Raw genomic sequence first — 15,415 nt, 5'->3', positions numbered from 1 at the left:
GTTCACGTGGTAGAAGATACCATGCATGCTGATATGCTCCGTTTTAGTTGCTAAGGCCTGTGTAAGCTGCTGTAATACTTCTTTACTGATAGCTCAGCTCGCACAGGCACACACTTAAACACACACACACTGCAGTTCTACACACTCCCCTGGTTTAATCTATTACCATTTTTATGTGGCTCAAGTATTCAGGCCGTGTTAACCAATGCATCATTATGAGGCGTATAACTGCAAAAGCCAAAGGATTTATAGTCTTAAATAAATTATGGGAAAGGATAGTGCAATTTTTATGAGTTGCAACTTTGCAAATATTCTTTTAAATAACAATAATACAAGAAAAATATCCCGGTGTTGTTTGATGATGTGAGAAAAAGAGTCCTCTCCCTGCTGTTCAAGCCAGCCTTTAAAAGCTCATGTATCTCAAGCTATCCACACTATAGCTTTTCTTTACAATCATCCTAACATGCATTATATGAATTGATGGGTTCATTGGCGGCATTTAAACATCATGAGTTTGTTTTCCTCGCTGCCTTGCAAGTGTGATCATTTTCCTACATGTCAAACTCATGCTCCTTTAATGTATCTCAAATCATTTCTATTGAGCATACTCACACAGGGACTCTGATGGAAAATGTTATGCTGAAGAACACACTACAACATACACAATGATTTATTGTGCATTCGCAGGGTAATATGTTTTACACATGGTCACTATACATCACCGGTGAGGTTGTGTGAGTAGGTCTATTTGATCCCATTTGGCAGATGGATCCAATTGTCCGGGTTGATATTGGCCTGTGACAGAAAGCAATCTAATGGCAGGCTCATTGATGATGATGAGTTCTGTTCCATTGCACTGAGATCCAGTCCAATTTCAAAAGCAAATTCAGCCATTCGTCTTCCAAATAATTGTGGCACTTTATCAATTGCTCCCAGTCTTTTATCTATCACTTCGATTGATGTGATCATTTTCACAAACAGCCCTCTGTGCTAACGGCTTCTTGAAACACACTTGCAGGGCTTTGTGTGTGTGTGTGTGTGTGTGTGTGTGTGTGTGTGTGTGTGTGTGTGTGTGTGTGTGTGTGTGTGTGTGTGTGCAAGTATTCTTCTAAAGACATCTCAGCACAAGTTTGCAAGCATGTGTGTTTGTAGATGAGTATGCATTTGTTTGCAACTTAGCATATAATGTTTGTAACCCACATGCCTGAATATTTTGTATGTGATAACATTCCTCGATTGACGATACAACAATATGTCTTCTACACCATGATTACTTATTTTATCTCAGTGTCTGTGCTGCTCTGTGTATTTATGATACCATTTAACTATGATAGGGCCTATTTGATGAGCATCTTCAAGCTTGTCCCTTCTATAACGATCACCAGCCCTGTGAGTGAGTTTTAATGAATAAATCTTTTATTCCTTTGTGGTGTGTATTATTCAGTGCATGATGTGTGTGTGATCAGTTACCTGAAATTAAAAGCAGCCTCTGTGCGTGTTTGTTGTATCCCAAGAGCTTTTATGACTTAATAGAGTCAAAGCTGGACAGACTCAATGTTCATCTGTCAATGTGTTAAAGTTCCTGTGAAGAACTTTTGGTTTGTGTTAATTTTTCTGGATAAAGTGTTTATCTCTTTGCCAATCTCATCCTGTTCATGCAAAAGGTAGTGTTTTCTGACAAGGCTGTGACAGGGAGACGGTATATAAAATTACAATATGGAAATAGATAATCTCAATGCTGATGGTCTTTTTTTTCAAGTCACTTTAAGGTTCTACTATTATTTATTTCAGTCTTCTTCATAACCAGTTAAAAACTCCTCCCAGGAGCTTTAAAAGAAGGGTCCCAAATATCAGAGTTTCTCTTTTTGGCGGTACGAGTGAATTGGAGGTGTGTGCGACACAGTGAACTTACAAGGCAACGAGAGAACTGAAAGTCAATATAAAGCTTTCACCATACTAAGCTGAAGTTCCAGTCTATTTGGGTTAGCTTCATCGACCCCCTTTGATGGACCTCACTCTTGTTGGTGATGTAAAATAAATTCTACTGGTATATTTGACCCAGAGTGCTGCCTATGATACTGCAAATGCAAGCACTTCTTTAAAGAACATGAATGGCAATTGGGGTACAAGGTTCTGTTTTAGATAGTGACTTAACAGACATTTAGTTTATTGAAAATAATTTTAAAATTAATTTAAAAAGAAGAAAGGAATACTATTTTACTCATAGGTTTTTATTGTAGTGAAAAGTCGGGGGCACAAATAGAGATGTGTTATCTGAGACATTGTTCTGCTTTTGAGGATGAGGTTTTTCTTTAGTTGGATTAATCATTGCACCTGTTTACTTGCTGTACATGTATAATATTACCTGGTTTTGCTATTTTAAGAAAACTTAGTGGAGCATCTGCTTTGAAGGAGAGAGCTGACTATCTAGTCTGTCAGGTAAACACATGAACATGTGTACCATCTTAACCCAACAAAATCTATGTAATTACGGCTGACGGGCATGTAAAAGACTGCTCTTGCTGTGATCATACAGGATGTTTTATGGAGATCCTACAGGGCTTCAAAAACAAACTCATCCAACCCCTCACCACACTGAAAAGTCACCTACAAAAGCCAATCTGGAAGTGTAGATTGGTAAAACAAGTAACTATTTTGCAATGTTGCAATTTCTTTTTTAAGCATTGTCTCACGTTCTCTCTTTTCTGACTCTGAACCTGTGTGCTGAATGGATGAACAGATTGATGAACAGATTGATGAATGATTGAATGAAACCTTTATTAACCTCAACCCGAGAGTATAGAAGACATCAAAAACCATACGGGAAATCACATAACTGAGCCCATCGGACCAAAGCTTGCTAAATACCTTCTTGTTTCTGGAATGCCTCTCTGTGATTTTGTGCAAATTTTTCATGCATGTCGTAAAATATGTGTAAAGTAACTGTAAGTGTGAGGATGTTGTCATTGCCCATAGCTGAGCGAGTCCAGCTTCAATCTCCCCTTTGCTCTGTGCTCTATGATTGCTCACTGCTGACTGGCTCATCAGCACGCACTATACGCTGTGTGTACAAGCTAGAGTACAGACCATGCCGCCAGGTACACAATTGGAGCAGAGCATATAAACAAACTGACAGATGCATGGTGTGTAACTGTCCTCCACTTACTATTATTCACTTACTCCAATGTGAGCTACCTCAGTTCGTTTCCTGGCCAAACTCAGATACGTTTTACTGTTATCTTTTGGAGTTATAGATGCTTCTGGGGAGGAAACAGGTTGTTGTTGTAATTTGTGCTTTGGCTTTTATGCTGTGTGTCTGGGCTTGAGTCTGGGCATTTAACCCTCTGTGTTTGGATGTATGCATCAGCAGTGGTGGGTGTATTCCGTTATCACCTTACGTGTTTCTGTTTTCTGGACAGATCTCATGTACATACACACGTGTTCACTCTATTTTTCTAATATATACTTTCATCCTCCTTATTCCACCACTAACTTCACATCTCTTCTACTTGAACTCCCAAACAAAATTACCACACATACATGCACATGGCCCTGGTGAGGTGTCCCCATGGCTCTGAGAAAGAAAGAGAGAGAGGTGGAAGAGAGGGAAAGAGAGAGAGAGAGGGTAGAGAGCAGCAGTCGCCTCACCAGAGCAGACCTCATAAAACTCCCTGTCACTTTGACTAATTTGTTAGTCTTGTCTCACTGTGTCGAGTCGTCACCCCTCTCTTCCCCCCGATGCACCTCTAGCCTCACTCCCCCTGTCCTTCTTTTCACAACCCCCCTCATATCCACAGGAAGAGGAGGGAGGGGAAAAGGGAGGGAAAAAGGGGGCAATAAATGTAATATAGTGCATCAGCCATTGGTTGCAGTGATCTACACAGCCATCCATCGGCAGTCAGAGGAAGAACAGGGGCTTTATGGAGCAGGGGATAGCATGATGGCTCGATTTCTCATCCACTTTCTGTCTCTGTCTGACTCTGTCCTCCCTCAAGAGTTAGCCTGCTGGGCAACCAAAGAGAAAAATATTTTTTTTTTTAAAAGAAAGGGGGAAAAGAGGGATTTTATGTATCTAGGCTGGGCTATCTAGGCTGAATCCTCAAGAAGACAGGTTGTAGTGGGCCAAGCAGGATTGAGTTCGAGGGCATTGGTTCTAATGTTCAGCTTGGCTTCCCAGAGGACCAAGGAGCCAATACCAGCTTCATAGAGACAAACTAAAAATCCAAAATCCTGCTCCGGGGGGATTTAATTGCCAAGGTAATTATGCGGAAAAGGACAGAGATTACTGAGACAAAACAGATGAACATTTTCCTCAATGACATGCCACATCATCATCAGGGAAATATTTGTTTGCAGGATAAAGGCTACATTTTTTTTTGTCATTTCTGCTCCCCTCCCCTTCCCAAATCCCCCCCATCCCCCCCCCCCCCCCCCGTACCTTGTCTTTAAATAGGAGCACGGGCCTAGGGCTAAATATAGGCCATATTTCACTGCCAGCCACCCTCAGCCGAGCTGTCAGCGCCCCGTCTCCCTCTTCCTCACAGCGAGACAGACACAACCCTCCTTGAAGTGTTTTCGAACGGAGACAGGCAGTGTGTGATCATTTCAGCTCTATCTAACCCGTCTCCTCCAACACACACGGCAGGCCCCAAACGCCCCTGACTAGCCCGGCTCGCAGGGAGGCTGCTGTGAACTCACACTCCAATTTGAGAGGAAGACTCTTTCCCGCTGTGCTGGCCCTGTTTCTCTTCTACATGAGGGGCAGGATGTCCTGACATGTGAGCAATGGTTGATGGAAGCACTTATTTGGGCTGCTTCAGTACAGGTTGTGCAGGATCTGGGAGCTAACTACTCTTTCAGAGTGGCTTTCTCAAGGAATTTTGTTCTTGGTTTGTGGTGACAATTTTCTTTCCATCTTTACCTTGAGGACAAAAAAATCCATATCTAAAGTAAACAAAAACAGTTAAACTAATTACAAGCCTACCAAGGCCCTTTAAAGTGACTATTGACAGAAATGCCAATACCATTCAATGCAAGAGGAGAATACTCTTAATTACCTAAACCTCCAAAGGCACTGATAATAGTGACAGAGGTCAGGACACTTATTGTGGCTTGACAACGGTCAGAGGTCGGGTTCTTAGCATCCTCATATACCATTTTGGATTGCCTGTGTCTTTGTCTCAACCAGCTTCCATTTTTGGCCCTTCAGTCAGTCGGCTTTAACGTCTTTAATTGAGCTTAAAAAGGGTGTGAATAGCATCCACAACTCCAACAAATTCATCGATTGAGAAACCACAGAATGATAACGAGAGGCATCAAGCAAGGACCACTTACCAGTAGAATGGTATATATAATGATGTAAAAATAATTTGACTTTGGATCTGATTTTTGGAATGAAATTAGATAACTAAAATAAATCAACATTTTTCATTATTATATTTTCTACACTATTATTTGTTTACATTTCACGATCAAAAGGTTCTTTCTGTAATACAACGTGTCCATCAAGTTTGCATAGCATTCATTCCAGTTACACCAATCTCTGGGTAACATTGGGAATGTAATGCATGTAGTCCCTCCTTACTAAAAGGTTTTTCAAAATGAACACTGTATTATCTTCAATGCATTTTAAATTACATAAACTCAATCTGTAGTTTTGATGAATAAACATCATGATTTAGAGCATAAACATGGGTGTAACTGTTCCAGTTGTATGTGAGATGAGTCACAAAACAAGTTAATTGTTTTGGAAGAGGAAAAACTAATTCCAACAGTTCTCTCGGGAGAGAGACAAGTAAATAGGATTATTTTGGGGAATTGTGAGTCTTTTGCATGCAGGGCTCAAAAAGAGTAATGCTCAATCACAGAGTTGGCAGTAGTGGCTTTGTTGTTGCATGTTGCAGCCAGAACTTAATGAGTTTGACTTTATTAATCTTGCAAATAAAGGAAAAGTGTATCATTCAAAATAACACACTGCCACCAGACACTCACTATCGCCAACATGCATTTTTTGGTGCCCCTGGATATGCCTGCATTCTGCACACACTAAGTGAAACAACAGTTGTGTGGATGGTTTTAAATGTGTGTTAAATAGGCCCGGATAAGGAAACGCATATTTTGTGTACAGCCTTGTGAGCCATCTTATGAAATTGTCCTCTAAAAATGTTTGCAGGAGGATTGCTGACACTTTAAGGACTTTTTATGGGTCAGGTACAAAGTTTATTATTTTAAAATGATATACTCAGAACACATCTGATTTTTCTTTGTGTCTCTGGTAGTTAAAAATGTGTAATGCCCACTTCAGAATATGTACATGTCATAGGTAGTTAGCATGTCACTAACATTAGGAAATACTGTTTAGCAGAACAATAGGAGGCAACATGACGTGGATTAAAAACATTTTAAATTAGGATCTTCTCACAAGTTCGATTCATATTGTCAAAATTACACACTTATAAGAGACATAACTGTTCACTTTTTTGTCATGCTCGTGAAATATATATTTTTTTGTTCTTAAAGCATCTAGAAAAATCAGTTTTTTTCATTGCTAGCATTGTGAGCGGTGGTATTCACAATGCATGGTCTAACAAGGTCAAAGACCAGCAGTGTCCTTGTCTTTCTATCTCCCTGCACTGTTATCAATGAGACAGACATAGACAAAGACAGAGCAGCTGAAAAAAGTGCACACACAGAAACACTGAATTGCAAACGCTCTCAAACTTACACACAGGCCTTTCCCCAGAAAAATGTAAGCAAGGTTCTCTCTTCCACGCTGTCAGTTTTCAAGCCCTGTGCGGCTTCAGCTGACTTTTATTCATCATAACAGAATGAAAGATATAGATTCTACCCTGGAGATTAGAACTAAGAAAAAAACGAATGTATAGACATAGAGGAAATAGAGCATGAAGGAGGTAGATATATGTGGAGGGAAAAGTGAGTGAAAGAAGGAGAGAGACAGAAAAAAAGGTGAGGTGAGGAGAGAGAGAGAGATGGGCCTCTCTAAGTGCATAGGCACAAAGCTGTGAGTTCCCAGGCAAGACAGCATGAGCTGCCTATTTGTCAGCATTGATCAACCCATTAAGGGGCTGTGGTGGGAAGCATATTGGTTTTGGAGGCCAAAGGGGCAGAGAGAGACAAAGATAAAGCAAGACGGGGGGTGTTGAACTCCTTTCAGCCTCGGCAGCCGCACGTCTGTGGGATGAAAAAGCCTGTAGTCTTCCTCTCCAATGTCTATGTAGTTCATTTTGCAGGAGCCCAACGGGAAGGTAGTGGATGTCATTTGTCTTACAGCATCTCACGAGGCCCCACTGTATATGTTATCTTAGCTTTCTCCCGCTTCGACGCTATTAAGGTTCAAGCTAGCTCCTCAGACAGACGGCTTGTCACTTGTCCTCTTCCTTAGTGTGTGTGTTTCCGTGTGAGCTCAAAGGGTGGGTGGTGGTGGCAGAGGTGGGGATAGGTCCTGGCCCTAGGGAACACAGGCTGCCTCTTTGCCCAGCCTCTGATGAATTCATATAATTAACTCTGCCTTGATCTGTTGGCTAATCCTGCACTCAGTAATAAGGGATTAAAATGTCACCTAAGCCACCTGCTGTTATTGAGCCCCTAGACTTTTTGTGCCTGTGTGTGTGTGTGTGTGTGTGTGTGTGTGTGTGTGTGTGTGTGTGTGTGTGTGTGTGTGTGTGTGTGTGTGTGTGTGTGTGTTAGAAATAAAGAGAGAGAGAGAGAGTTAAAATAAATTAAAGTGGAAGATTTTTATACTAGAGAACTTTTCTCTGTATACAGAAGAAAATGTGTGTAAAGGACACTATACAGGGCCTCATACAAGTAGACATCTTAACCACTGCCCTTTGCATTTTAGCTCCATTCATAACGCCGTAGTTTGGCATCAAGTTGAACTCTATAATTTAACAAGAAGCTGGAGCTAAATTTGCAGCAGACTCGCTCTGAAAAAGTCATTGTCACAGTCACTAAAAAGGGGCATGAAAGTGGGACATGCTGGAAGGTGGGAGTCAAGATTTTTTTCTCCTCCCCTCTCACTATGACCTCCTTTGGACCAAGTAAAAGGCAAAAAAAGGAAAAAGAAAAGTGCCAATTGGTCGGCTAACAGCCTGCAGAACAACATCCAGACTTGCCTGCCTGCTGGCCATCACCACTCGGTTGCCTAGCAACCCCAAATGACTCTTGTTGCTTCTGTGGCACAGGGGATACTAATGAAGCCTTCCAACCAATCGCTGCTGTTTAAGACCTGGAAGCTGACTGATCACTGGGCAGGGACTGAGGGACTTCAGGCTACCCTAAAACTCTTTCATGTCGCACACACACTTATACACACTTATTACACACTCAAATATGTGCTAAGATCACACCTTGACTTGTTGCTTACAATGCTCACACTGACCTTAATTATCTCCCTCACAAATACTCTCATACATCAATGTCTCACCCTACCTGAACTTTGTCTCAGACTCACATGTAAACATGTTTAGAGCAGGAGTGATGGCAGTGAGCCAGAACAAACTAATACAGTGAAACTGCCTCTTGTCTGGCTGTTTAATGCTAAACAACTGTAAACAATTTAGCACTTGATCCATAGAGAATAAAAAATATCTTATCTTGAAATGAATATAAGTCACCTAAGTCTTACTTTGATGTAATCCCACAGCTGTTAAGACAGTATTAAAATATGTTGTTTCTCCAAACCTCTCACTCTTTCTGCTTCTCCCTCCTACCACTCCACTCCCTCAATCCACCATTTAGTCCAGTTGTACTCGAGGTTTCTACCAACTAAAAGGAAGTTTCTCATTGCCACTGTTGCAAAGTGCTTGCTCATTCATCGATTGATGTGAGGCCACTATGAATAATATAAAAAATTTGGACAGTCTCGACCTGGTTAATGTGTACTTTGTAATGACATAACTTTTGTTGTTATTTGGCTCTATATTAAAGGTAGAATATGCGATTATTTGATTATTATTTGAGTCGCCCTTGAGCACCAGCATGAAACCAAAACAACTCGCGCTGCATTGTTGTGTTAGCATGCTAATGCTAGCGATCTTTATTATGCTCATATCTTCACACTGCATGTAAATTTACATGAAATGACCGCGATCTAGAAATGCTTAAGTGGCATTCAAATAAGCAGTGAATAAAGTATGTTATACTTCTTTTCTCTAGTCCCTCAATTAAACAACTTATATATGCAAGGCGATGAGCCGGCCGGCCGTCCCGGCGATGTAAACAAAGTGTAGCTACGGCTCAGAATGCTCTGAAAGCATCACATACAGCTGGACTCAGGTGTCACACTCATTGTAGACAGTCATGACTCACAGAGTCATTTTCAGAGGATATTTAAGTGTGAAAAATCGCATATTCTGCCTTTAATAAGAAATGAATTAATATTAGATTGAAGATGTGACTCCATGTGTACTCTATTCAGTCCTTGACAAAGCAATTGTCTCTTTCCAAGTATTTTGAGTATCTTTCTTAGTGATCGTATCAATGTTGTTGATAAGGAAAACAACGAGTCAGGCTATTCTTCTCATCCGTTGGTTAGATTATACACATTCTATAGCGTAAGAACTTACATTTGATTTAATTGATGTGGAGATATGTGTCCATGCAGGTCAATCTGTATGGGTGTGACTGCAGCTGCATCCTTGTCTCTCTCTGTCTACAGCTCCAACCGCTTGTCTTTGTGATGTATCTGTCGTCTCTCAGAGCTTTGTTCCCATGTCACAGCATATTGCTCGGCATGTACGATACATCCCATGGGTTTCACCATGTATACGCTTGTCTATACATGTCTGGCAGTCGTTGGTCTATATTTAGGCCTTGGTCAACTGCTGTCAAGGACTGCGCTGCATGAGGGCTTGACACCCACTGTGCAGACCACGCTGACTGATCTGAGGGGGGGGCAGAGACCACATTCTGGACCAGTCCACATGGCCTAGTTAGGAGGATGCAGATTAAAAAAATGTTGTGATGAATATTAAACACAATTCTAAATATGACATAAATGCGTAGCAAAGGTCTTTGAGGGTGGCTCCAAACAGCCATATTTTCATGAGGGAATGAGAGCATATTATTCATGTATTGGAGATGGAACAAGATGGAGTAGCCAACAGTATTTTTCTGTTTTCGTACTTTAAGTACAGGGAGTAAAAATATATGAAACCATTGACAGGGGAGGAAGAAGGAACCAAGGTGGGTTTATTCATTGAAGGCAGATTTCAAAAGTGTTTTTTTTTTTTTTAGATTGGTGACGTTTTGCTTTCACCTCACTATAATGGCTCTTCAAAGGTTATTTATTGATTCCCTGCTATTAACCTTTCACAAGCCTATTTCACAGTTATACTGTTCAATAGCCTCCAGGAGGAGGAGGAGGAGGAGGAGGAGGGAAGGCTGGGGCGGAAGGGGGGGGGGGGGTGTTGGCCAGTCGTACGAGTGGCATATTGGTTGTGAGTTGCAGAGGGGACTGTGAGACCTGAGGAAGGGATGGAGGCAGAGAGAGAGGGATTGCTAAGGGGTCAGGGATGAACAGGATGTAGCTGGTGACTTGGAGTCTGGAGCCAGGAGGGGGACAGGAAGAGCAAGGGCCATCTTGAGAGGCTCTCCCCTTGTGGGGCTGGGAGTGGCTGATGTAATGGCATTAATCTCCAAGTGCCATCTGACACCCAGTGTGGCATCAACATTGAAAAGTGCTAATTCTGCTGAACTGTGAGGGGAATTCAGGCATCTCTAGAGGCAGTGCCCTGGATTAATTAAACATGCTGGCATGGAGCAGCGTACAGTTTCCTTTACAGCATCAGAACTGTTTGATTTTTGCGTTCAGCTCAGAGTGGGACACACTCAGGACATCAATGCCAGGAAAACTGCCACATTTGAGTTCCCCCCCCCCCCCTTAACGAATTTGTAGAAACTGTTCCTTTTGTTTCATGCTAACCTGGGATTTCCCCTTCTCATTTTCTCTGTTTCTCTCTTCCTCTATTTTTCCTTCTCTCTCTCTAGATGAACCGGCCCATCCAGGTGAAGCCAGCCGACAGCGAAGGACGAGGAGGTAATTAACCTTCTCCTGGTCTCTGTTGCATGCACACCCCCCTTTAGAAAACACACACACACAGAAGCAAACACACAAATACACTGGTACAGCACACACTCAATCCTTAATATTCTGCTCTCACTTGAGACACACAGGGAGTTAGTGTAGTAGCCCGTAATATAGGTCACTTGCTTCTATTGACTTCCCATCTGTGCCAGCAGAGGGGCTGTCTCAGGTACTTTCACAGTCACTGGGAGTGGTTCAAAGACAAGAAAAGAGAAGAGAGAGAAATAAAAGAGAAACAGACAACAGAAATTAATGACGAGTGGGGACTCTCCGTCCCTTGATCTCAGCAGAGTGACAGTCGAGTTTGCTTACAGAGGGTGGCGGAAGTGGCACACAGCTCAAACATAGATAGACACAGTCACACACAAACACACTCAAAGTGGGACGTTTCATTATTTCTGTGGATGCTCCATGTGGTATTCACAGGAGCTGTATTTTTGTTCAGAAAAAAAGAGCACAGCTAAAGGATTCACTCCTCGAAAATCAACACATAATCTACAAAATCAACTCTAAATGAACCAATAGTACTTCCATCGACATACACTACCTACTCAGCTTACTCCTTAAATATCATTGTATTTATATGCTATGTGCCTTGCATATTAGGGGATGTAAAGATTCACAGATCCATCCATCTTAAATTGGCTTTAATTTGTGTCACTAGGGAATTAAACATTTTGTTTCAGTGCTAGCAGGCTTAACAGAGCCCATGAAGTGAGATGTTCAAGAAAACAACACTTTATGTTTAGACATTAAGACAGTTCACACTAATAAGGTCAAAACATTTTTTTTGTGAAAATAGGACCGACCTTTTGTCTCTTGCTTGAGTAATAAAAACAAGGACATTTAAATAGAAAACACTCATTTATTCTGTTTTTAGTGCAACTGCAATAAAGAAACACCCACATGAAGATTTCTAAATGTTTTCAGGGTAAGAATTTATTATAATGGGTTTGTATATACAGGGCCCCCACAAAAGAGACAATATTTTATAGGTGGGTGGGAGAAATATAAAAATATTTTCAAAATGATTTACACATAAACAGGTGAATAGCTTTGAGTGTTTGACTTCAATTCTCAAATTAAGATCCGGTGCAACAAAATACTGTCATAATAACTAGTACACTCAACAGATGTCTGCTTTTATGATTGCTCCTCTTTGTTAATCAAGAAGCCCCAAAAAGTCTATTTGAATTCCAGGTTGTGAATTCTTTAATACATTTGAAACACTAATAGTACTGTCACATGATTTAAACAGGGATAATGTTATACATTTTGAACCCTCTGAGCATTATCTGATTCTTATTCCATTTGACCCTGTTGAGTTATAACGTCATGCTGCAAATGAACTAATAGTTCAAAGAGATGACAACATTTTGTCAAAAGTAAACCCATCTGTCTAACGCATAAATTGTGACATTAAAATGTGAAATTTTGCTTTGGCACAGTACCAATACTTTGGTCATCCTATTTCCTCGATTTTAAGCAGGCCTGACATGATAGACTAGATCATTTGTAACAAACAGCACTGAAGTAAATGCAGATTAAGCCAGTTAAAGATGTACATGGGTGGCATTTAATCTAATAGGACTGGTCTGTGTGTGCCTTGTATTTCCATTTTAGAGTTGTGAAATGGTCTACATAGGTCAGATTAAACTGAGCCACTTGACTGATTTATATGGTCAACTGTGAATCAGATGGTCTATATCTATTGCCCCACACACCCCCATGTAGATCTTATTTTTTTGTCGTGGCGGCACTTTAATTAACGGCCATCTAAAAACAGGCAAAGTCTGACCGACAAGGCCAGGGCGAGAGCCAATCGGTGTTCTCACAAAGATAAATTGGGTCTCTGGGCTTAAGAGGGGAGGATGGATGGGTCCCAATATCAATTACTCCCCTTTTTCAGCAGAAAGAGAATGGAGATGAACAGGCAGTGTGAATGAAATACAGAGGGCTCTCAGGCTGGCAGGGCCCTTGCTAGTCTGTCAGAGGAACTTTCTATATGGGAGGACAGGATAGGGCACAGAACAGAATGAAATAAGACCAAGCAGACAGGCCCCAACAGAGATATTGAGCATTAATGGCAACAGGAAGTCAGCAGACAGGACGGGGAAGTAAACCACAGTCGCAGCTGACAATGAAATGAGATTTACTATGAAGGCCTGTGGTTAAAGGAAAATAGACAGCCCAGCCAGAGCTGGCTAAAGGAGAGAAAGCAGCAAGGGATCCATCCGTGGGAGGCAGAGGACCAGTCAGGTCGACCACTCCCAGTGGGGCTTAAAGATTGTCAAACCTGGGGACATTTGCACCCCTAGAATGGAGTCACATTTATCACTAGACTCAATTATCTGTCATGGGAGCTAGTGGCAGGGACTCGATTGCGTGCCTGGTATTAGGGTCCATTACTCCATTTGGAGACTCCAGTAGCCCCTTCTTTGTTGAAATGTCCCTGAGAGACGTCCTCACTCTGGGGAAATGGGAGTGTCAGAAAGAGAAATAAAAACCAGAGCTCGGAAAATGACGGCTGGGGGGGGCGAGATCCTGCAGCTTTGCTGCCATTTTGGATCACAGGAATAATACTCTGGTTGTTTACTGCAATGACACATGTTAATTTTATTTTTTGCCTTGGATTATCTAGACCAGGGATCCCCAAACTTATTCACTACACCGACCAGACAGCAGCTGTAAAATATCTGACAGACTGGTGTCTCCACTATCCTTTCTGTCTGTGAGCCTTTTTTCAGCAGCTCCAGTAAAAAAAACATGTAAATGTCGTTTCCTCATGTTTTCTCCACACTAGCTTATTTACTAAAAGTGACCGCTCACCCTCTATGTGCTGCATGCACAGCTTTGACCCACACGTGAACTAGTCAGTTTCATATGTTAACTTTTACTTATATAACAATAATAAACCAACTTTAAATGGAAATAATTTACCTTTTGATATTTAGTGAAAAAGGTTGGCTGTTTCCAGGAACAACTAAACACAAAGCAGTAGATATATTTATGGCAATTACATCCACCCTCTAGCTTCCGACTGGGCAACCCAAGGCCTGGTACCAGTCAGAGGCCTGGTGGTTGGAGATCCCTGATCTAAAAAGACAAGGGTAATGAAGGGGGACTCAACAGCCTTTAAATCTATTTCCGTTCCTTGAGTCGTCGGTCCTCTTCACTGCAAAGTCAACATTTATCTGATGTGCTTAAAACCATTTCCTATCTGACCAATTCTAACACACAATGATTTGAACTCAGAGATACTGATATGCAATCGCGGCATTGGTCTTCTGCTCCAAAGATCTGTGGTCAGTGAAGGAGCAGACTGGCGACTATATCTCCACTTGAAACAAGACATTTTTTCCAACTAAGAAGGTGCAGAAATGAGGAAGAATAGAAATCTTGAAGAGGTCAAAAAGCTCCAGCAACACTTGAAGTGAGAAGATTTATTAACTTTATTAACAAATTAGACTGACGTGGTTTGGCTTGTGGACTTCATCAGGGTTATCAAGAAACAGATTTGCAACCATAGTTTAAATAAGGTAGGTACAAAATTGAGAAAAAGGTTAAAAAAAAAAAAGAAAAAAATCAGAAAGATTGGAAAGAATGGAAATCTCTCACACACTCTTTGTTGCTTCTTTTCTTTCTCTACATCCCGCACTCTGTCTCACTGGTACCAAAAAGCAAGGAGAGAGATGAAGCGAGTGATGGGGAAAGAGGTGGAGATTCAGTACAAGGCCCAGGGAGGAATGTGTGAGAGGGTGAGAGATGGAAGACAAAAAAGACCAAGGGGGGGGGAAGAGACGACAGGATGAGAAAGTTAACGGAGGGTGATGGAGGCAGCTGAGTGAATCTCAGCACTAAATCATCTCAGAGCCGCCCCAGCCCTATCTCCTCCTCGCCTCGCCAGGAATCTTTTTCCCCCTGACCTTGTCTGCCGCTGTGTCTGTGAAGAAAAGATGGGGACAGATTATCTATGATTGGAGATGGCTATTATCTAAACACAATCTTGGAGCCAGGTCCCACTTCTCTAGCCACTGCTGTGAGACAGGAGACCACACTGATGAGAAGAGAGATGACGGGTCAGCCAGCAACACCCCCTTCTTTTATTAACTCTAATAAGATGGGTTCAACACTCTCCCAAAATACCTCGCAACCTCCATCAACATCGACTTTTTTCCACAAAGGGCCACTCTGTGCATTTGTCCATAGCTCCCCCTTACATTTGTTTTATTGGATACTTATACAGTGCCTGGAGTGTCATAATTCCTCCATGTGATACTCAGCAGCCTTTTTAATATTTCCTCCATG

General features: G+C 41.6%; 1 protein-coding gene across 7 annotated transcripts in view; it reads left to right on the top strand.

Annotated features, from left to right (window-relative positions):
- celf6 (CUGBP Elav-like family member 6) overlaps nt 1-15,415 on the top strand; it is a 138,768-nt gene that overhangs the window by 75,009 nt on the left and 48,344 nt on the right. For all 7 annotated transcript variants that reach the window (XM_065953011.1, XM_065953010.1, XM_065953009.1 and 4 more), the window contains exon 3: nt 11,011-11,059. In XM_065953011.1, the coding sequence (XP_065809083.1) occupies nt 11,011-11,059 (49 nt within the window). The remainder of the gene's footprint in view (nt 1-11,010; nt 11,060-15,415) is intronic.

The sequence above is a fragment of the Labrus bergylta genome, chromosome 3 (assembly GCF_963930695.1).
Source record: "Labrus bergylta chromosome 3, fLabBer1.1, whole genome shotgun sequence".
NCBI lineage: Eukaryota > Metazoa > Chordata > Actinopteri > Labriformes > Labridae > Labrus > Labrus bergylta.
Note: the sequence above shows the minus strand (reverse complement) of the source record. Positions and strands in the feature narration are given on the sequence as shown.